The 22,650-nt window shown below is 56.6% G+C and overlaps 1 protein-coding gene across 1 annotated transcript in view; it reads left to right on the top strand.

The window, feature by feature from the left end:
• Window positions 1-3,541: 3,541 nt before the first annotated feature.
• The window catches only part of VSTM2L (V-set and transmembrane domain containing 2 like), a 52,656-nt gene continuing 33,547 nt past the window's right edge, over window positions 3,542-22,650 (top strand). Inside the window, exons 1-2 of the mRNA XM_077778886.1 lie at window positions 3,542-3,717; window positions 4,321-4,464. Coding sequence (XP_077635012.1) covers window positions 3,542-3,717; window positions 4,321-4,464 — 320 coding nt within the window. The remainder of the gene's footprint in view (window positions 3,718-4,320; window positions 4,465-22,650) is intronic.

Raw genomic sequence — 22,650 nt, 5'->3', positions numbered from 1 at the left:
TTGTGTGTGTGTGTGTGTGTGTGTGTGTGTGTGTGTGCGCGCGCCACCCCGCACCCTCCCCCACGCAGCGACCGCCCTCCTGTCTCTGCGTCTCCGACGGCAACAGAGTTTGTTGTCTTCATCTGCATTTCTTTTATGAGCGGAGTCATTTAGTGCTTGAGAAGAATGGATTTATTGCGTGTGCGCCATATCTGCTAATACTCATCACAGTCTTTCTATGAGCTCAGTACTTCGCTGGAATTAGCTCATCTAACCCTCAATTCCTAAGGGGCAGGTACTTTCATCATCAGTCTCATTTCACAAACCCAGAATGACAGGGTCTGTGGCTGCTAAAGTGACCGAGCTGGGCCCGGAGCGTAAGCTGACTGGTTCCGAAGCCCACACTCCTGACCTCAGAGCCGCACCGTCTCCCAGCCAGCAGAGAAGGGGCTCCAGTGAGGCTGGAGAGGTGGCCACGGGGGATTGGGAGGCCACCCTGTCCCTGCAGGGTGCCCTGGAAGCAGAAACCTTCAGCGTGGCTCTGCAGGGACCCGAGGCTGGGCAGGGTCCCTGCCCCCGGAGCCCCTCACTCCCACACCCGAGCAGCGGCTGCGGTACTCGCCTGTGTGGGGACCCTAATGCCAGGTTTTCTGGCTGGGGATGATTCAGCCATGTGAATGTGGCCTCGGCTGCTGTACCACGGGAAGAGGGAAGTCCAAGAAACTTCTGGAAGGTTCAGCTTTCTCTCTGCAGTAATGAGAGGAGGAGCTGCCTTCAAGCACCTTGTAGTGAGGGTCCTTGCTTACCTTCCCCCCATTCACTGAGCTTGAACCCCTCACTGTCCACCCCCAGCCCGTGTTAGGCATCGCCGCCCCCTTCCAGTCACCTCCCAGGGCACGTCTGCTGCACACCTGCTCTGTGCCCGGCCCCAGGCGGGGCGTGGGGGGCACACACCCAGCTGAAAGGCAGTGTTAACTCCCCATGGTGGCCCGACAGGGCATCACAAGGAAGCAATAATGAGCTTCCTCAAAAGAGGTGAGGGACCGTGAGGGCCCCCAAACCTGGCAGGAGGGATCAGGAAGACAGGCTGACGCACCATATCTGTACCTTGAGTGACATTCACAGGGGTCTTAAGATGGCCATGAGTCTCAAAACACAAGAGGTAGCAAGTCATTCGGGGCAGAGGCAAGTGCACAGGCAAAGGGGCGGGGGCCGGGTGAAGCACGGAACCTAGGGGACTCCCAGACGACCCTGGGGTCAGCAGCACACAGGTTTCGTGAGCTCCGGCTGTGGCAGAACCCACAGAGCCACGTGCATGTGGCTCCCCTGTGCTCTCGGGGAGCCTGGGTTCGTGTCCAGTCACAGAGCTTCCTCATCTTCCCCCAGGCTCTCCCAGTCCTCAGATCTGACCCTACAGCGAGATCCGGCCTCGCAGGGGAGTAAACAGGCCCAGAAACGCTGGTAATAGCCGCACGAGCCAGGCCACCAGGTGTAAGGCGGCGGGAAGGCTGTGGGAGGCCTCTGGAGAGGCTTCGTAGCCCAGCGCCTTTGTTCTGAAGCTCCAGGGAGCAGATGGGAAAAGCCACCAGAGGGGGTCTGCAGAAGCCAGGGCCAGGGGCTGGCCACAGCCGAGGAATGCTCTGTTCAGCCTGGCTCGGCTCCTGGAGATGCTCAGCAGCAGAAGGGCAGGACACTGAGGCCCCCAGCCCCGCCTCCGTGAGACAGGAGCATGGCCCTCACCCTCTTGCAATCTGGGCTCTCCTTCCAGGACCGAATGAGAGGGTCTCTGGGACGTCAGCCTGTGGACATCCACAGCTGCGGCCAGCTCAGGGCACCCAGGTGATCATTCGCCACTCCCACCCCATCATCGACTAAACACCCACCACGAGCCGTGTGGGGAACAAGACAGATGCTGTCCCTGGCCTCAAGGAGTTCCCGTCCTCGTGGGACAGACAGAAGGACCATAGACATGCAGACAGATGCACCGGAGGAGTGAGTACAGGGTGTTAGAAAGGACCGAACACGGTGCATGGCGGGGGTAGACTAGCAACGGGGACCTCTGGGTGGTCTGAGAAGTCCCCTTCAATGAAGTGCTTTTGAGCTAAGCTCTGAATGCCATCCAGGAGCCCGGTGGCCCGAGCTAGTTGGAAAGAGGGTCTAAGCAGAGGCACAGACGCAAAGGTTTTGAGGTGGAGAGAGAGCACCATCATTCTCCGGAGAAGAGCGGGAAGAAGCCACAGTGGCTGGACCCAGGAGCGAGGCAAGGGCTGCGGGGGCAGAGGGCCAGAGAGGTGGGCAGGGGCCAGATCCCGGGGGGCCCTGAGGACCACGGAGCAGTTTTGGCAAAGAAGGAATGTGATCTGATTTTGAGAAGGCCCCTTTGCTTGGTGGAGGACTGGCGGACAACAGCATGTTAGCAGGGACCCCAGGAAGAGGCTGGTGCCGTGGGCCAGGAGGAAGTGGTCTCTTAGAGACGAGATTTGGGACACACTGAGGCAGAGCGACGGGTCACCATGCAGGGAGGGGCCCCTGCCCCAGGAGCCTTTCCCAGCACCGAGGGCTGGGAGCAACTTCACGACCCGACCAGAGTCGGGTGGGGCCGCCAGAGAGAGCTGCTCAGTATATAAATNCACCTGCCGTAAAATTTCATTAGAAAGCAGGCGCTGCAGGGGGAGAGGAATGGCTGCAATAAATCTGCCCGCCCACCCCCAGGCCCTGCCTCCGCTCCCCACGGCTACGGAGACTCCGCCCCCTGCCCGCTGATACGGATTAGATGGGTTGCAGAGGAGACAGTGGCTGAAATCCAGGAAGAGCAATCGCTGGGGGGACGCGGACCTTGGGTCAGCGTGAGAAAACAGAGGCCCTAAGAATGGAGGTGACTGTCCTAAGGTCTCGCAGATCCAGCAGATTCTCCCATGCCACCGTAGGGTCGGCTATGTTTTATTTGGCACCGACTAAATGCCTGGCTCTGTGCTGATCACTTGGTATGCACCGTTTCATTGACTCCTCCCTACAGTCCTGTGGTGTGGAGACTAGCACCAAACCATTTTGCAGATGAGAACACTGAGGCCCCGACACACGTGGGATGAAGGCCACCCCCTCAGTTGGTGACAGCCAGGTGAGAGTCTGCTTCCACCCTACCACAGCAGCCTTGTTCTGCTTTATTCAAGTGTTCCGAGGCTGCGATGGTTTTTCTTGAGACCTTCAAAAGGCGGGGGTGGGGGGGGTGGACATTTGCCTGATCGCCTGCTATGTCCCATCTAGTCCCTGAACTGAAGGCCGCTGCCGCCAGCACCATCTTCCGATGTTGTCACACTCACCTCTGTTTTCTAAATAAGAAAAGGAAGCCCAGGGAGGTCAGAGGCCTTGTCCAAGGTCACACAGCTGTGTCACAGATGCCAGCTATTCACTCAGACGACTGGGGGTCCTCAGGGCCCTCCCTCGGCCCCCCTGCTGCCCTCCCCCTGCTGATGGTGCGAGACCAGGAAGCCTGGCCAAATGGACGGGCACGGCTGGCAAGCTGCCTGAGCCCGTGGTTATCAGTTAAGCTCATTAAGTGGCCATGACAGGACATGGCCTGGGCCAGCTGCCTTCCCTCCTCACCTCAGCCCAGCCCTCTGGGGAGCAAGGCCTGAGGACGGGCTCCTGCTTTGACCAGCTGCAAGCAAACGTCTCTCCGAAATGGAGGAAGATTAAAAGATACGAAAACCAGCTTCACCAGGCGGGCCCGGTGGACCAGTGGGTGCTGGAGACAGGCTCCCTGGGTTCAAATCCAGCCCTGCTCCTCCCCCAGCCCTGTGAACCGGATGAGACACTTGCCCTCTCTGAGTGAGCCTCGTTTTCCTCATCCATAAGATGGGGAGATGGCGCTATTCGGTACTACTCACTGTCTAGATCTGTGACAAGCTGCTACGTAGAACGTGCTTGACCAACCGTTAAGTGCGGATCGGTGGTCATACCATCGCTACCCACATCCTTCCACACCTTCCCCACCGGACTGCAAGCTGATTCATCTTTATGCCTTCCAGAATGAATGAGCAAACCTAGGAGGGCATCAGTCCTTCCGTCAGCGAACACCCACACCGAGGTCCTTTAAGAGCAAAGGGTGAGCAGTGTGCCCGCATACAACAGGCGCTNGGGGAGCGCCTGAGCAACTGTCCAGCCCATGCATACAGCCTCAGGGATGCTCCCTCGCCCCGGGGCCTCTGCCCGTGGGTTCCTGCCCTGTGACCTGCCTCACTCGCCCCTCGGAGGATTCTACTGTCCCTCCAGACCAGCCTGGGGCCAGACGGCTCCCTCCCTGGGGGCAGGAGGCAGGTCCTGTTCTCCATGGCCCCCCAGCCTCCTGCGAGAGACAGAGGCAGATACACCCCTCAGCAGCCAGAGCACGACGGGCAGAGGCCCTGAGAACCCCGCGCACTCTGCCGTCCGCCCTGAAGACCCCCGTTCCTCCTGTGGCCCCTCCCTGCACTGCCCAGGCCCCCGGTGAGCCTTCTTCTCCAGACCCGGCCTGTGAGCTGCCCGAGGTGGGGGCTGCTTTTCCTCCATGTCTGCGTGGACGGCCCAGCACGGGGCTGCCACCCAGTAGGAGCCCCTGCAACATCTCCTCAGCAAATCTTTTCTGAGCACCTAGCCTGGGCCGGGCCCCACGTGCGCCTCTGGAGATAGAGAACAAACAAGGCTCCTCGTCCTGCAAACCAGCAAGGTGGCTCCAGCCGACTCTGGGAGCTATGCAGAAAATAAAAGAGAGAGACTGGAAGGAAGGGTAGCTACTCTGGTCTGGATGGGCAGGGGAGGCCGGAGCTGAGACAGGATTGACCAGCAGAACAGCCGCCAGTGGAAGTTGGGAATAGGATTCTAGGCAGCAGGAATAGCAAGTGCAAAGGCCCTGGGGCAGGAGTGTGATTTACATATTTAAGGAACAACCAGGTGCCTTGTGAATGAGGAGACCGAGGAGAGGAGTTTGCTGAAGTGGGCAGGGAGCAGGCTGTATGAGGCCCTGTTAGCCGCAGGGAGGAATTTGGATTTTCTTCCACACACAATGGGAAGCCATCAGAGAGTTTTAAGCAGAGAAAGGAACTGGTCTCAGGGAGTGTGCACGGAATATAATGACTGAGTCAAGGAGGGAGGGAGGGGATGGGGGAAGGAAGAAGGGATGAAGGGATGAACGGCAGAGCAAAGGACAGAGGACCCAGCTGGCGGCCTGCATGGAGGAGGCGCTACCACAGATGCAGCAGGATATGGGCCCCTCCTGTCCTTATTCTTACATCCCTTCTGGCCCACTGGAGTGGCCGACACCTAGCCAGGGCTCGTGGTGGTCAGAGTGACAGATACAAAAGCAGCTTGAGTCAGGGTGGGAAGCGGTAGTTCTGGTAGTTCCGGTCCCTGTCGCTTCCAGGAGGAGGCAGCCACGGCCCAGGGATGAGGGGACAAGCAGAACTTCACCAGGTAAGAAGACGGGAGGGCCTCCCGGGAGAGGCGACCAGAGGGGCAGAGGCAGGGAGGCAGGAAAGAGCCCAGCTCTGAGCTGGGGGCAGTACACACCCAAATCCAGTTGTCACCACAGCCTTTGAAGGGCAAGCTGCTATCCCCATTTTATAGATGAGAAAACCAAGGCTTGGAAAAAAAGGGAAGAGGCTGGATGGTCACACAACTCTTCTGGGTAAGAGCGGAGTCTTGACCTCAGAGCCCTAGAGTGGTCAGCAAAACGTATCCCAACACTCTAATGGCAGTCCGCATGGCAGGCAGGAGGGAGGGTACTGTCTCTCTGTCACACACGCACACGCACACGCACACACGCATGCAGGCGCGTGCGCACAGTGAGGACATTGCTAGCAGTTCCCTCTTCCTGGGGTATCATGGAAGGCATCATGGAGGAGGAGGCACTTGAACTCAACCATGAAGGGTGGTGAGGTTTTGAGGGGTAGAGAGTTGGGCAGGGGAGGAGGTTGCAGAGGGAGGAGCCTGGCAAAGGCCTGGAGGGAGGAAGGACGCTGAGGAAGTGCAGGGTGAGTAGGCAGGGGAGGGAGGAGAGGAGGTAGTAGAAAAGGGGGCGGGGACATGGGCAGGAGTCAGACTGGGAAAGCTCAAGTGCCAAGGCCAAGGACTTGTGCTCTGTGTGGAAGGCCCAGAGGGGCCTGGAAGGGCTCTGAACCTTTGAGTCTGAAAGTCCCCCCCCTCCCCCCCCCGTTTCGTGTGTGAAGCATGGAAGGGGGTTGGGCAGGAGGCTGGAAGGGAAGGAGAGGGGGCTGGCGCTCTACTCCAGGCAAGCCTCGGTGGTGGCTTCAAGCAGGGCTCTGGCCTTGAGGGCGGGGAGGAGAGGGCATATGTGAACCCTGTTACGAGTCAGACTGGGCTGGACTTGGTTGGGGAGACGGGGTGCAAGCACAGTTGCCTCCTGGGGGGCCGGTTAGCCTGGTCACCTCGCCTGGCCAGGGACTAAAGCCATTCATTCATTCATCCATCGGGGCACCTCTGTGAGCGCCTATGCACCCAGCTCTCATCGCTTCTCCCCTCCCGCACGCTCAGCGTCCTCCTTGGGCCCGTCCGTCTCCGTGTCGGGGGCGAGGGTACGGATCGCCCGCCGGGGTCCCTGGCCCTCCGGAGCACTTAGTGGCCTAGCGTCCACGGTGACAAGAGGCCATCCCCGCCCAGCGTGCGCAACACACGTCATCAGGGAGACAAAGTGCGGCGGAGGGGGTGGGGGGCACGAAGGGAGGAGGCGACTCAGCACAGCCCAGCCCCACTTCCGGACGGCGGCTTTGCAATGTCATCATCCCAAAGGACAGTGCATTATTAACGTTATTAATTATCATTAATCTAATTAAATGGCAATTACAATTAAGAACACAGTGATTAAAATGCCACCTTGGATTTAAACGCATCCGTGAATGATCTTGGGCGAGCTCCGCCCACTCCCCGCTGCAGGTGAAGGTGCCCGTGGTTCACAGGCCCGGCGGCGGGATCGCAGGGGCCCGCGTTCTGCAGAGGGGCCAACTGAGGCCCGCGAAGGGAACAGGACGGGCCCGGGGGTCACCGCCCACGTCTGTGCCAAAGGCAAATTGAAGCCGAGGAGCCCGATTCGAGCCGCCTCCCAACTCACCCCATCCCTAACAGCCTTTTTTTTTTCCCTAGGAAAAACAGCTGTCAGAGGCAGCCATCCTGTTACCGATTAAACAAGGCAAATTCTATCGGAACAGAATCAGAGACACCCCTGGACACCTAATTACACAGTCTGGAACGAGAAACATGGGCAGGGAAATAGGAATATGAACAAACAGTGCAGCAGGCGGCAGAGTGCCCTCCCCTTCGCCGGAAGCCGTCATCTCCCCGAGGCCTCCAGACAGGAGGACAGGACGCACCTCGTGGTCCTCGAGGAAGGTCTGCGCCCCCAGGACGGGCTCCCCAGCTGTAGGGAGCCCTGCAGAGCCCCCCACCCGGGCCAGCCAGCCGGGGCTCCACGAAAAGGAGCGAGCAGCCCTGCTCAGGGCTGCCTCAGGCCCCCTGAAGAACAAGTGTCACTCCAGGCCTCCCGTCCGGCCATCCGGCCAGCTGGCAGTTGGGGCAGCGAGTCAGGGCGGAGCTGGGCTGGAGCAGCCCCGGCTGGAGCCAGGGCTCCGTCTCCCTGCGGGAGGCTGTCCCCGCGGGTCCTGTCCCGGGGCAGTGTAGAAGCAGGGCCTGGGCCTGGCTGTCCCCCAACCGTGAGAACCTGTGATTTTATATATTCAGCAGGACTGTGAGCAGGTGAGTGCGGGGTCCCTCTCTGACTCCGTCTCCGTGTCCCCCACATCGACAGGCACCTGAGAAGACACCAGTGACCCACCGAATTCAGAATCCCATTCGATCCTCCGTGTTCATTGAGCAGCCCCCCCNCCCCCCATGCTAACTCTGGGCTCGGGGAGACAGAAATGAACAGAACAGAGATCTCTGCCCTTGAGGAACTCATGAGTGGGGGGAGGGGGGGCACAGACCCTGAGCAAAGCAGACCAATGAGAGGAAGGGAACGAGATGGTGTCACTTCCACTAGAAGTAAGTGAGGTGAAGAAAACTGACAAGGTGATGGAAGAAAGCACAGATTAGTGGAAGGGGAGAGGCTACTTAAGATGGTTCTGGAAGGCCTCTTTCAGGGATGTTTGCGCTGAGACTTGAACATGAGCAGGGGCAGCCAAAGGCAGGGCTGGAGGAACATTCTGGACAAGTGCAAGCTGGATGAGCCAATGGCTGAACAGGTGGGCGAGTCAGTGCGAGCAGAAGTGGGTGGGCTGTGCATAGGGCAGCCTGGGGCTGGCAGGTGTCCCCTCCCTCTCTGCTGCGGTGGGCGCACCTGATGGCTCTCAGGCTCCTCTGAGAGTCGCTCCATNCTCCGCCCACACCACCCCCGTGAGGGACCTTCTTCTAAGGTGACTTTGCTCATTATTTATTGTTAGTATTATTGGTGTGCCATTAATAATCATTACCCCTCACCTTCCTCCCTGCTTTAGTCTTCCCACCCCTGGTTTGCGCCCTCAGCAGAGGCCCAAGGAGCCTAAAAGCAGGTCCCGGGGCTGAGGAAGCCATCTCTGAATGGAGAACGGGACATTGACCCAGGACTCGGGACTCTGCCTCTCCAGGGCCCTGGAATCTGATTCCGGCCTTCATGCCTTGTGACGTGGGACAAGTTCGGCCCTCTCTGGGCCTCCTTCTCCACACACGCCCCCCCCCCGCCCGGGATATGACAGTGCCTCGTACCCCTCCACCGTGCTGCTTCCCGTGCACCGGCCGCTGACTTCACACGGCAAGTGCTGTTAGTGATATTACCTCGATTGCCCGCTTCACAGACTAGGAAACTGGGCCTAGGCGGGGTCATGGGGCTTGGCCAAGGTCACACGCACGACCAGTAAGTGGTGCAGCAGGATCAAAACTCGGGTCCCGGCTGAGATTAGACAGTAGTGAGGTTTCAACCCGAATTTGCTCATTGCGGTGGTGGTGCTGTGGTTATGTAAGAATACGTCTGTATTTTAGAAAATGCGCACTAAAATATTCGGAGGTGGTGGCATCTCACATACTTGCAACTTTTCCATGAGTTGAAGAGGACTTCGAAGTTTTAAACATTTGAAACATCCCAACTATTGAAAAGAAGACCAAACAAACAAAGGCCGGGGTCCTCCCACGCCGGCCCAGTGTAACGCCTGCCTTGCGGGGTGACCGCTGGGGACGCCTGCCACCTGCAGGGAGGGTGATGTTATTTTACCCCTGACTTTGCAAACAGGGAAACAGAAGCAGAGAGTTGTCTAGTCATTTTCTGAGGCCACACAGCAAGTGGTGGTATGCCTGCCCCTAGTGGGGAGGGAAGACCAGAGGCAAGGGAGCACGCAGGAGGCGGGGTGGCCCTGAGAAAGGGGTGCCGGATGCCAGGGTGCTGGGCCAAGTGGTACCCCCCTCCCCACTCCTGCCCTTTAGAGCCCTCAGCCCTCACTGGGAGGGGAGGTAAGCCTGCCTCCCACCCCCGGTCAAGGGCTGATTGATCTCCCACGGTCCCCGGAGCCCCCGCCCACGTCCGCACCTCGAGCCGCTGCGTGTTTTCTTGTCTCTGATTGTAAACAGATTTGACTAAAGAGGTAAATTAGAAGTTAATTAGAGGGAACATGATTGATGAGGCAGTTTGCAGTGATTGGGAGGCGTGGAAAGGAGGGGGCTCCCTGCACGGAGGTGAGGGAGGAGGGGTGCAGGAGGAAACATCCACGGGCCCATGGATGTTGGGCGGGGTCAGGGGAAGGCACCCAGCCAGGTGAGGGGCCTGCTCGAACCTGCCCTTTCTCTGAGGCTCCAGGATCGGGCCAGGACCCCGCCCCCGGGCACAAGGGTCCAGGTGAGTGCTCCACAGACCCTGCCCCTGTTGGACTCTGGGGGTGAAGCGGGCGAGCTGGATTGCAGGCCGGGCGGGGCAAGGCGCTGATGCTCATCAGACACGCGCAGGCTCCAGCCCTGCACATGGGGGCAAAACCTTGCAAGGTCAGTGCTGTTCCTCTGTGTTCTAGACCAGGAGCTCAGAGAGAGTCAGAGAGCCGAAGCCACTTGCCCAAGGTCACACGGCTAACAAGAATAGAGCAGAGACTGACCTCGAGAGCCCGTGCCTGTCTGAATTCCAGGCTGGGTGCCCAGTCATGAGTCCCACTGCCCAGGCGGCTCCTCCCTATGGCACCCCTGCTTACACACCTCCAGCAGTGGGGAGCTCACTTTCTCCCAAGGCAGCCTGTCTGGCTGCAGGACAGCTCTGGCTGGAGGAATGTTTGCCCTTGCGTGGACCTAGTCTAACTACGTCCAGGGCTCTGCCCCATGCCAGCCTCCTTCACATCCCAAAACAGAGACCCCTGGAGCAGAGTAGAGGGAGCCTTCAAGGCCTCACACAATACCCTCATTCTCCTGGGGGAACTGAGGCCCAAGGGGGCTGAAACACCAGAGTGACACAGGGACCTGGTGTCACGGCAGGACCAGGACCCCCCCATGTCTGAGATACAGCCATCAAGCCCCACCGGGACCCACATCCTCTACTCCCCAGACCACTATATAGATCTTCATTCATCCATCCACTACTTGCCTCCCTTATTCATTCAGCAAGATTTCTGTGGCCCGACTGTGTGCCGGTCTTAGAGGATGTGGGAACGAGGAAGATCTGACCTTCCCTGGGAGGTGCTCACAGCCCAGTCACGGTGGCTGCAGAGGAGAGGGCGAGGGGTGGGGAGAGCCCGAGGGGGAGAGTCGGCCCCTCCAGGAACTGGCATGGGAACCAAGCTCTGGGAGAGTGCAGGCTTGTTCCAGGCAGAGGGAAGTGTGGGGAGAGGCGGCGTGGTGCATTCCAGAAACCGCCAGAAGGCCAAATGGCTGGAAGTGAGAGTGAGGGGGAGCTAGTGGGAGGTGAGGTCACGGAAGAAAGCTGTTTGGGTTTTATTCTAAGCAGTCGGAACCATCTAGAGCTCCAAGTGGGGGAGGATGATGGGATTTGCGTTTGGAAAAGCGCTCCTTTCTGGTGGGATGTGGGTGGGCACAGGGGACGCAGGAGGCTGGTGAGAGATGGGCTGCCCACCGGCCAGCATGGAGGTGGGCAGGTGCTCGCTGGGCAGGGCTTGGGGATGGATTCCAATTCTGNTAATGCCTGAGACACAGAAGAGCCTAGATCAGGGTGAGACTTGAGGGGACCAGCGGAATTTCGGATGGAGGCCTGTTGGGCATGAGGGGCCGTTGGTGAGGAGGTGTGCCGTAGACAGGGCGATGCCTGGGTCAGGGCTGGCGAGGGCCAGAGCCAAAGGTGTCAGTCCTTCTAGAGACTGAGCTTGTGCACTCTGCAGGCCCGTCCCATCCTGATGCCCCCTTCCCTGGTCACCAGGTCAGTGTCCCTCCTAAAAGGAGCAGAAGAGTCTGGGGCAGGGACAGGGGAGACTGGAGCTGCACAGAACGGAACGGGGCAAACCATCTCCTCCTTTCTTCTAGACTGTATACTCCTGTTAATGCTACCAGTGGCCACATGGCCTGGTCAGTATTGTTGACCTATTGTTGTCAGTGGAGCTGGAAGCCTCCTGACTCTCAGCTTCCCTCATGCCTCAGATTTCTCCAGACCTGAACGGGAGCCCACCTGGGGAACGTCCACTGACTCAGACCAGTGATCCAGGAAGCTGGGCCCTAGCCAGCGGCTGGCAAATGATTCACTTCTGCCATTACTGAGCCTGTGCTTGCCATCCATCAGGCATTGTAGTAAGTGACGGAAGTTTAACTCATACAACAACACTTTGTGATAAGCTCGGTTTTTATTCCCATTTTACAGATGAGGAAACGGAGGCTCAGAGAGGGAAGAGCTCCAGGTCACGCAACCCAGAGGAGGTAGAGTCGGGATCCAAACCCAGACCGCAGAGTGCACTCAGGGCAGTCAGCCAGCTGCCTCTTCAGCGATCAGCGGGGCCTTCCCAGCCTCATGGGGTGGAGCGGGGGTGGGGAGAGAGCCCCTGCTTGAGGGCCGTGGGGCCTCGCACACCCCACCCAGTGGAGGGGGACAGGAGCACGGGAGGAAGCAATGACGACTCTTAGACACTCCCTGGCTAGCTCCTGCTTGCAGACTCCAGGGACCAGGGAGGCAGCAGCAGGGAGGTGCTGAGGCCATGGCTGAGCCGGGGCTCAAAGGTCACACACCTGACTTTTGGCCAGAGGTGGCCTCCTCGGGGACATAGGCCTTCCAGCTCCACCCCCATCAACACTAGGGCTTCTGGTTCCTCTGGCCAAGAACGCCCAGTGGGGCACAGGGTGGAGGGCTATGAGGGAAGGGGTGCGGCCCTGGGATCCAGGCCTATCGATGCCTGTCCCTGGGATGTATGGCCTCCGAAGTCTGTCCTTCCCTGGGCCCCAGTTTCTCTACCTGGACAATAAGATGGGATCCATGGATTATCCCAGAGGGAGTGAGGACAGTCAACGGCTAACGTTTACTGAGCCTCTCCTATGTGCCAGGGGCTGAGGAAGGATCTCTCGTGCGTCTCTGACTTAGTTTTCGTGAAGCCCAGGAGGACAGGGATCATAACCTCCACTTTAGAGAAGCTCAGAAAGGTTGGGTAGGTATCCGAGGGCCGCACGGCAGGGGTGGGGTGGGACCGGGTTCAAGCCCGCCTCCGTCTGGCTTCAGGCGAGGCCAGTGTTCACTCTGCCCCACACGGTCATGCGCACGTGTGTGAACGTGGGCGCCCCACCAGGGCCAGGCCCGCCAGCGTTGGGGGCAGGCCGCGTTTGGGGGAAGGCGTGGGGGGGAGCACGGGGAGAACGGTGCCGTGAGCGCAGGTGGGAGTGAGCAAGAACACGCATATGTGCATCCCTGGCCAAGTCCCTTGACCTCTCCGGTCTCCACTTCTCCAGCGCAAAACAGGGAGAATCAACGGCCCCCACCCAGGGCTCATTCAATGAGATGATCTGTTGAAAGCCCGCACAGTGCCCGCTTTTAAAGGGGTGCCAGGATTCTATGTCTTCTGCTCCTGCCACAGCCCGGGGGTTAGGGGAGAGGAAGTGCGCATCTCTCAGACGAGTAAACTGAGGCTCAGAGAGGGGAGGAGACTTGCTCAGGATCCCATGGGTGAGGATTTGGACCCGACGGGCAGGCTCCCCCCACTGCACTAGAAAAGACCAAATCCTGGATGGATGACCACTGTTGGAGGGGTGGAGGGGCGGCGGGGTGGATGGACAGTGAAAACAATGAAAACATGCACGCAGCCCTGGAAACTCGCTTCCCTGCGAAGCTGCCTTGCTGTTCTTTGTCTGGTTTCTCATGAGGGACGGGAGAGCTTCAGCCCCAGGGTCGTGGGCTTTGCTCCTGGAAGGCTGCTTTCCCCTGGGGGCGGGGGGTGTGGGGAGGCTCTGAAAGCCCCCAGATGCTGTGCTGCCTTCAGGATCATAGCTGGAGATGTTGCCGGATTAGAGGGGTTTATCCCCTTCTTGAGCGGCTGTGACACAATGTACTGGCCTTGGTGAGTGTTGAAATATAATTAGCCGGCATCTCCCTCCAGATTCTGCCGATAGAGCATTAATACAAGAGACCCAGGACGCCTGCTGGGGCTTCTACTCCGGCAGGGCCCCCTGGGAAGACCCCTCTGCTCTGACCCAGGCCCAGCAGGTCTGGGTCAAGCTGGTCATGCCTTGTGCCCACCTCCATCCTTGTCTGAAACTTCACCATTAGAGTGTCATTCCTTTGGTTTAATGCTACAGTTCCGGTTTTAAAAAGAGTCTGCTTCAGTGAGAACATTCGCCTGAGTCTCTGAAGACCTGTGTTGGAAACCTTGTATATTTCGGTCAAGTCCCTACCCCTCATTTCCTTCTGGAGCGCTGAGCTGGAAAGGCTCTGCAGCAGTGATCAAGGTGTACCCTCCCATGGTAGAGAGGGGAAAGCTGCGGCGCACCGGGCGGTGCCGGAGGTGAGCTGGGGCCCCGAGGCCGAGGGCCTCCCTCGGGCCAGGCGAGCCTGTCTGCTAGGCCCCTTTGACGGGGGCACTGCATCCCAACATCAGAAGGGGCTGCTCAGCTAATCTTCTCCTCTCCCCCACCCCCCGGCTGAGAGCTGGCCCCAGACAATACCCTCGGAGCTAGAGACTTCCTTCTTGGGGTGACATGCTCAGGCCCCTTGGTGGCCGCCAGCTGTGTGGTCTTCAGCACAGCTCTGCGTCCCTGTCTCGGGCTCCTCATCAGCACACAGGGTGTCAATGGTGTAACTGCACGGGGTAGCCATGTGCTGGAAGGGCGATGAAGAGAGCGTGCTCGGCTCAGTGACCTGCAAACGCCAACACAGTAAGTGTTACTTAATTTCAGAGTCAGGAAGATATACACTGGACCCTGGACCTCCCACTTGCCGGCAGGAAGGTCTTGGACTCCTCACTGGGCCTCAGTTTCCTCATCTGTAAAATGGGGATGGAAATGCTTACCTTTCAGTACAGCGGGGATTTAATTTAATAAAACTGGTAATGCTTGCCATGTGACCTGACACATCCCAGGCCCTCAGCAAATGATGGTTGTGGGTCAGGGTAACGTGGGAGGGACAGCCCGGGCCAGGCCGTGGTGTGTCCAGCTCCACTGAGGCAGCACCACTGAGGGCCTGTGGGCTGCGCCCTGTGACAGCACAGCGATGAGCAGAGCCGGCCTAGTCCCTCTCTCACGGGTCTTCCAAAGCAGGAGAGACAGGCACAGACAGGTTTCAAAAGTCACATGTGTGTGTTCACTCAGTCATCACTTACCAAGTTCGCACCCCGCACGGGGATCGAGGCGGGCACAGGCCAGACCCGGCCCTTGTTCTCATGGGTCCACAGTGCAGTGAGGGAGACAGAAAAGTCAAGAAAGCAACATGTAGGGGCGCCTGGGTGGCTCAGTCAGTTAAGCGTCCAACTTCAGCTCAGGTCATGATCTTGCAGTTCGTGGGTTCGAGCCCCGCGTCGGGCTCTGTGCCGACAGCTCAGAGCCTGGAGCCTGTTTCAGATTCTGTGTCTCCCTCTCTCTCTGACCCTCCCCTGCTCGTTCTGTCTCTCTTTCTCTCAGATATAAATTTTAAAAAACATTAAAAAAATGTTTTAATTAAAAAAAAAAAGAAAGAAAGCAACATGTACCGGGGCAGATAATGATCAGCATTGAGGCAGAGAAAGGTACAGGGCTTTAGGGGGACTGGCATTTTGGGTAAGATGGTCAGGGTGATATCAGATCAGAGACCCGATGATCTGAGGAGCTGTGTCCCAGGGAGCACGCAGAGCAAATGCAAAAGCCCTGAGGCAGGAGCGTCTCTGGAGCCTCTGAAGAGCAGGCAGGAGGCGAGTGTGACCAGAGGGGGCGGGCCACGGGGCAGCAGGGAAGATGAGGGCTGAGAGGGGAAGAGTGATCAGTCAGGTCACGATAGGTCTTGTGAGGTGTGGCAGGCACCCTGGGCGTGGCCTGGGTGAGGACAGCAGCCCTGTGAAGAGTCACCCACCGGGATGGCGCCCGGCTCCGGGCCCCAGGGTCTAGCTCCAGGGCAGAACACACCCTGAGTGGGATCCACGGAGATCTCTGCTTGGAGACATCTAGCTTGGCGCCGCCCCCTGGGGAGGTCCTGACCCACATGGGGCTGAGCACTGGAAGTGTGTCCAGCCCGAATTGACAGGTGCCGTGTATAAAGTACACACCAGGTTGTGAGGACACGGTACATCCTAGGAATGTAAAATATCACACGAACCATGTTTTATATTGATCACGTGTCAAAACGACAATCGTTTTGGTATGTACATGTTATGAAACTGATTTCACCTGTTTCTTTTTACCTTTGTGTGCGTGTGTGAGTGGCTACTAGAAAATTTAAAATTACGCATGCAGCTTGCATTTGATTGCTGTTGGAGAGGGTTGGTCTAGCTAATTAGTCACAGCCATGGAATATTTAGACTGGAGTTAACCATGCCATTAAAGTCATTTCAGGATTTTAAAAAACACTCCTACAAGCAGAGTCCTGAATTGGCAGAGATGCTGCTGTCCCGTCGTGTTTAATAAGCACCCGGTTTGCAGGGTGAAGGGCCCGAGGAACCCCGTCTCTCCGATGCAATTAATTGCCTTTGATGGAGATTATCGCTCGGCTCCTTGCTGGGACAACACAGAGACACACACATGCACATTGTACTGGCCTTGGTAGAGCACAGTTTATGGGCTTGGGCTAAAATCTGAGTGCCAAGGTACACGGGTTCTTTGGACCTCAGAGAGGTGCCCACTTTGGGAAGCCACAGGGTGGGAAGTCTTTGGGAGGAGGTGGTGATGGACCCTATCTGCCCTCTTTAGGCGACGACTGGTAGAGGAAAGGCCCCTCCTGGAGTCAGGAAACCTGGGTCCTTGGCCCGGCTATGCCATCTCCTCCCTGTGAGATCTTAGGCTTGTCATCACCCCTCTCTGGGCCTCAGTTCCCCTGTCCATTTAATGGGAGCATAAGTGATCATCGTTATGACCCTTCTCCATTAGAAAAAGGTGATATTTTAAATCTGGGTTTTAAATGTTTTTTTTTTTTTAATGTTTCATTTATTTCTGAGAGAGAGAGACAGTGCAAGCAGGGGAGGGTCAGAGAGAGAGGGAGACACAGAATCTGAAGCAGGCTCCAGGCTCTGAGCTAGCTGTCAGCACAGAGCCTGACGCGGGGCTCAGACCCACGAACTGCGAGATCATGACCTGAGCCGAAGCTGGATGCTCAACCGACTGAGCCACCCAGGCGCCCCTTAAATCTGGGTTTTAGGTGGTGTCTTCACTCTCCATGGTCCACCCAGGCTGGAATCCAGAAGAAAAACCTCCGAGTGGCTTCGTGGGTATTCCTGGGGCTACTCAGCCTGGCAGGGGCCGGCGCGGGCTGGCTGACTTCCCCCTACCCTTGAGCAGCTGGCCCAGGCATGGTCCTTACTCAGACAGGAGCTTCCTAGTTAGACATGAGTTCTGAGAGAGGCAGAGTGCAGAAGAAGGTTCTAGATCTGTGCAGCAGGGAACCTGCGTCTGTATCAAAGGTGGGGCACGTGGACAGAGGCATCAGAACCTGGGGGCTCATATGACAGGGACGTGGCCTGACTGTAGAGGCCACTCCTGGCTCCTGCTTTGCTCGTGGGGGACTGGATTAGACCGTCGTCGGAAGAGAGGAGCGTCCCAGGGCTGGATGGGAGTCACCATCTGGCTCCCTCCAGATGAGAGTCGGGACAGGTGGCTTCCTCAGCCCAAGAGGCTGGCTGGGCCCAATCCAAGGAACAGAAGAGGAAGAGCCCCTGTCCTTTCCCTCTGCTGGAGTCCTAATGTGGCCTGTTGGGTGTCTGCGTGAGACACACCAGGCAGGGAGGGGGTGCTGTGTGAGTGAGCAGATTCCCAGCCGGTCGGAAGGAGAAGCCCAGGGGCGGGGCCCGGGCCTCCCCAGGCACAGCCATACTCCTCAGAGATGTTAGTCCACTAACACCTCGCAACTCTGTGTCTCACTGGGCACTGGGATCATCTGGGGAATTTTTAAAAAGCCTAATACCGAGGCCTCACCCCCAGACCAGCTGAGTCAGAATCTCTGGGGTGAGGCCTCAGCATTAATATTTTTCAGAGTGCCCCAAGTCATCCCAGTGTGCATTCGAGGGGTACCCCAGCCCCAGATCAGTTCTAAGAGCCTCAAGATAGCTGTTTAGGGAAAGGTGGGGGAGAAACTTGTGGGGCCCAGAGAGGGGAAGTAACTTGCCCAAGGTCACACAGCGAGGTGATGGAAAAACCAATCCTGGTACCCAGGAGTCTTTCCTGAGCCTGAGCCAATTTCTCTCCTGAGGCTCCATCCCCTTTTATAAACCGGAGCCCAGGCAGGCAGTGCTCACAGTATTTCACTTTAATAATATTGGAACCTGGTCCAGTCAGGGCCACCACAGTGAGGGGCGGGAGCTTGTGATGCCGATTAGCGGCGCCGTAAGTCTTTTGCTTTATCCAAATCTTGGGCAGTAATTTAGGAAATTTAATTAAAGGGGGAGAAAGGGGGACACCTGAAGCTCCTTGCCTCTGTTATAATGAGTGAAATACACCGGGCTGTAAAAGGAAATGCTGTCTGAGACGCAGCTCCGATGTTTTATTGCCAAGTTTTATTCGCTGATGTAAACGTAATCGCTGGAAACCGGAGCTCTATTAACGCACATATTTTCACACATCCGGGGCCCTGCCTGCCCCCCACCTCTTCCTCTAGGTTTGTTCACCCACCTCCTAGGGTCAGGCCTGGGGCTTTCTGGACATGTCTATGCCAAGTCTGGATTTCCCCGCCGGTTTCATACCCAACCATGGCAGATAAGAGTTTAATAGAATTCCATTGCTCCTCTGAGCTCAGTAATGCATTCTGGAAATTAGGCGACTACATACTGAAGCCATTGTTCCCCCTTATAAATGGGCTCCTTCCAAGCCAGTGACCGTGGGGTCTCTGATAAGCTCTCGTGAAGCCGCGCTCCACATGTTATTGGTGTGTTAAAAGGCGCAACTCCGGGCTCACATTGCTTATTGTTAGGGGCTGATACATTTAAGTAGTTTCTCCATGAATCAGGCAGCTTAGGTATTTCCCCCCTCTTGGCATTGATAGATGAGAGAAAGGAAGCCATTTAGACGGCGCTATATAGGGCCCTGGCCCACACGGTGAATGATTTCCAATGCCTGGTTTAATTTATTTTTAAATGAAATTTGTTATTGATTCTGGATTAAAAGGACAAATCTTACGGTTGTTACCACTGACAGAGCCATGGTGCTCAAGTGACACCTCTCCAGGAGGGGAGGGAGGGTGGCCTCCCTGAGTCAAGGGGAGGGTGGAGGCTCTCCAGGGAGCTCAGGTCAGAGGCCTGAGGCAGTGCAAGATGTCCCACTTTGGGGTGGGGGGGAGCCTTAAAAAGATTTTCTTTCCCACTCGCGAGACCTGACGTGATGCTCGCCTTCTGAGTCTCACTTGGGTAATGGGAATAGCAGTGATATTTGCCTCATGGCATCCACGTGACCACTGGATGCTTGTTTAATTGCCTTCAGGGATGGGAAGTTTACTCTCTCCTGGAGCTTTCCCAGAGTGAAATGACAAGAGTCACCCACCCTAGTGAATTCCTAGAGACTATTTTCTGGGATAGTCTTCAGTTGCCTCCTGCCCCCACCAGGCTTTTAGCTTCCACAGTGCCTATGCCTGAAGTTTCCACTGGATCCATGAAGCAGAAAAGACAAATACACAGGGGAGGAATACGGGCTGGGGATTCTTCCTTTCACATCCAGCTTCTGCCCGACTCCCTGTGCAACCTTGTGCCTGTTACTTCATGTCTCTGAGCTTCAATTTCCTTATCTATAAAAGAAGGAAGGTGGGGCATCTGGGTGGCTCAGTCGGTTAAGCGTCCAACTTTGGCTCAGGTCATGATCTCACAGTTCGTGGGTTCGAGCCCCGCGTCGGGCTCTGTGCTGACAGCCAGCTCAGAGCCCGGAGCCTGCTTCGGATTCTGTATCTCCCTCTCTCTCTGATCCTCCCCTGCTCACGCTGCCTCTCTCTCTCTCCCTCAGAAATAAATAAAACATTAAGAAAAATGAAGGAAGATAATAATATTGGCCTCAGGGTTTGTTGCACAAATTATATGACATCATGGATGTGAATGTGATTTGTAAAGAGCAATTTAGGTGCTGTAGGAAATACAAACAGGACAGTAAAGTGGGGGAGGGGGACCCTGAGCTGAGAGACAGAGGACCTGGATCTGGTTCTGTCATGGTTGGCTGTGTGACTCTGAAGGAGTCACTTACCCTCTCTGGGCCTTAGTTTCCTAAGTTGCAAGGAGGATGGTTGAACTAGATGTGCTTAGGTATTGTGTCTAAGAGCATGGGCTCTAGAATCAAATATATCATGTTTCTACAACTGCCTTGCTGTGTGACATTGGACAAGATACTTAACCTCTCTGAGCATCTATTTTTGTCTGCAAATAATAATATCAATAGATGATAATAATAGTAGCCAACATGTATCATGTATTTACTATGTGCCCGGCACTATTCTAAGGACCTTCCATGTATGTTTTTCATTTAGCCCTCACAATAATCTTGTGATGGTGATATTATAATCTTTATTTTACAGATGAGGAAGTTCAGGCACAGAAAGGCTAAGTAACTTGTCTAAGGTCACTGGCTAGCAAGTGGCAGGATTCAAAGCTACTCTCCATACTTACAACGACACTCTCCTACTTTATGTGGCCTGGTTGTTCTGAGGATTAAGTGGGATAATTAAAGTGGGTACACAGTGATGGGCCAACCGAGGCTTGGGGACTGGGAAAAGTCATTCCTTCCTGTGGGATACTGGACCTTGGTCAATGGGGGCACTCAGCTAGACAGAGGGGAAGGCACGCAAGAGGAGGGGGAAGCACCGGGAAAAGAAAGAATGTGACAAAGTTCAGGCATGTTCAGGGAGAGAACATGGTGGAAATGGTACTTGGACAGAAGGTATGTGCAGGAGGGGAAGCTGGGACCGAGTGCAAACAAGACAAGCTGGGATTTCTGTAATGAACAAGGCCATTGGAAGAATTTTGGGCAGCGCCTTCACAGCATAAGCCTTTTCAAGGTCGTACAATCCCTGGAGGTCTGCCCTTGAAGGAGACTTAGAGGCCACTGTGTTTAACCCTGCTGCAGACTGGGAGGAGAAATCCTTCCTGAAGGTCAGGCAGTGGGTTAGTGGCAGAAGAGTGCTGTCCCACCCTGACCTCTTTCCTTTGCAGCCCCCAAGTGGAGTCTCTTGTTTTCTCTCTTCTAATCTGCTCACCCCCCGACCCCTTGCATGTGCCCCGCTGCCTGCAATCTGTGGGTTAAGAGGAGAAAGCCCTGGTTTGAGCCCCAGTTCTACCACCACGTTGTCTTAGAGAGGCCTCGGGCCGGAACTGAAAGAGTCTGGGTTTTGGTCTTGGTGCTGCTGTGTGATCTCAAACAATCTGTTTCTTCATCTTTCTAAGAGGGGGCAATGGAGCCCATTTCATGGGAAGTGAGGCTCAAGTTAATGAATGAGAAAACGCTTTTGTAGAGTCCAAGATGCCTGGCCATCCCAGATAGCCTAAGTACCATCTCTGTGTGGGAAGGAAGTGAAAAGAAGTGAGTTAATCAGGCAAAACCAACCCCTTCTTCTAGTCAATGTGGGCGGAAAGGAGTTGGGACGAGGGCGGGGATCTGTCCGCGGTGCTGAAGGCAGCGTCCCGCGGGGGCTGTCAAGTTGTGCTGAAACACCGCATTTGTAATTGGGGGTTTCGGGGGACTGTCCATAGTTTTGAATGAACTGGATTCTTGCTAGTGACCACAGGCCCCATCCACAGGCCCCACCATAATATTGGGAAGAGGAATGCAAGGGCAGAATAAAGATGGGTGGGGAGCTGTCACTCGGGCTCTACTCTCATTCTCAAACTTGGGGCTCTGTCCACAATTCTGGACCACCTGTAGTCTGTGGAAAGGGGAGTGGGCTTTCTGCAGTGCTCACTCCATTCGGAGGAACAGGAGCGGAAGCCGGAAGGCCTGTCTACGATGCTGAATCCTCGAATCTAAGAGCCCGCCCAGCTAGGTCCTTGAGGCCAAAAAAGATGGGAGTCGGGGTTGACGCTGTCCGTCACCGTGGTGCTGAAACCCTGGCGGACAGGGCCGTGTCGGGCACAAGGCTTGGGGAAGGACAAGGGGTGAGAGCAGGAAGGGACCCTGCCCTGGTATCAGGGGCCTTGCCTCAGACTCTCTGTGAGACCTCGGAGAAGCTATGCCTCTGATTGCATGTGCTTCCTCGTCTTTTAAATGAGGCCACGGTCTGCTCCCGTGTCTGTACTGAAGGTCTGTCCCAACAGCCCCAGTATACCAGGCAGGGAAGGAGGCGGAGGATCTCCTTGGATCCCTGGTCTTGGGAATGGGAGTGGCTCTCTTACCTGCCCGCCCCTCCAACATTCCATCTAGGCCCATCGGTCGGAGGAAGGGAGACTTACAGTCCAGAAGGGGGCGATCCAATCTACCGCGAAGGGCCCAGCATCTTTAAACTAGGAGCCCCCCTCCCCCCCCCCCGGAACTGGCTTGCCTCACTCCCATTAGGCAGACAGGAAAACTGAGACACAGAGAGAGTAACAATAGTAATAAATATTCATATCCTACCATGAGAACGGCATTATGCCAAGCGCTTTAACGTTCACGATTTCATAAACCCTCACCACCGACCCCTGGAGGTAGCTACTCTTCCCATTTCTCAGATGAAAACTTTGAGGCTCAGACAGGGATAGACATCCGGACATGATCACACAGGGAGCTAAGGGTTGCGGCAGGGCTATCACCAGGTCCCCTGTGCCTCAGCCCGGGTTCCTGCCCTGCCTTACCCTCACCTTCACCCCCACCGCCACAGACCCCCTGACCCTGGCACCACCTTGCTAGCAAAGTTGGGAGTCCTCGGAGCGCGCCGGGTTTGGCGGCAGGTGGAATGGCTTTTCTCCTTATCCGGCTGGATAGTATTTCCGTTTTTGAAGCCAGTTGTGTTATGCTTTGCGGGAGCTGGGTCCCTTGGGTGGATTCCTCCACTCCACCCCGCCGCCCATTTGCACACTCGGGTGGGGGACGCTGCGGGTACCGCTTTAAAAATCCCAGCCTGGGCAAAACTTTGATGATAAATCAAGCGGCAGATCCCTCCGCCGCCGCCTCCTCTGGGCGGGCGGGAGGGAGTGGGTG

This window comes from Crocuta crocuta, unplaced genomic scaffold, assembly GCF_008692635.1.
Source record: "Crocuta crocuta isolate KB4526 unplaced genomic scaffold, BGI_CrCroc_1.0 scaffold248, whole genome shotgun sequence".
NCBI lineage: Eukaryota > Metazoa > Chordata > Mammalia > Carnivora > Hyaenidae > Crocuta > Crocuta crocuta.
Note: the sequence above shows the minus strand (reverse complement) of the source record. Positions and strands in the feature narration are given on the sequence as shown.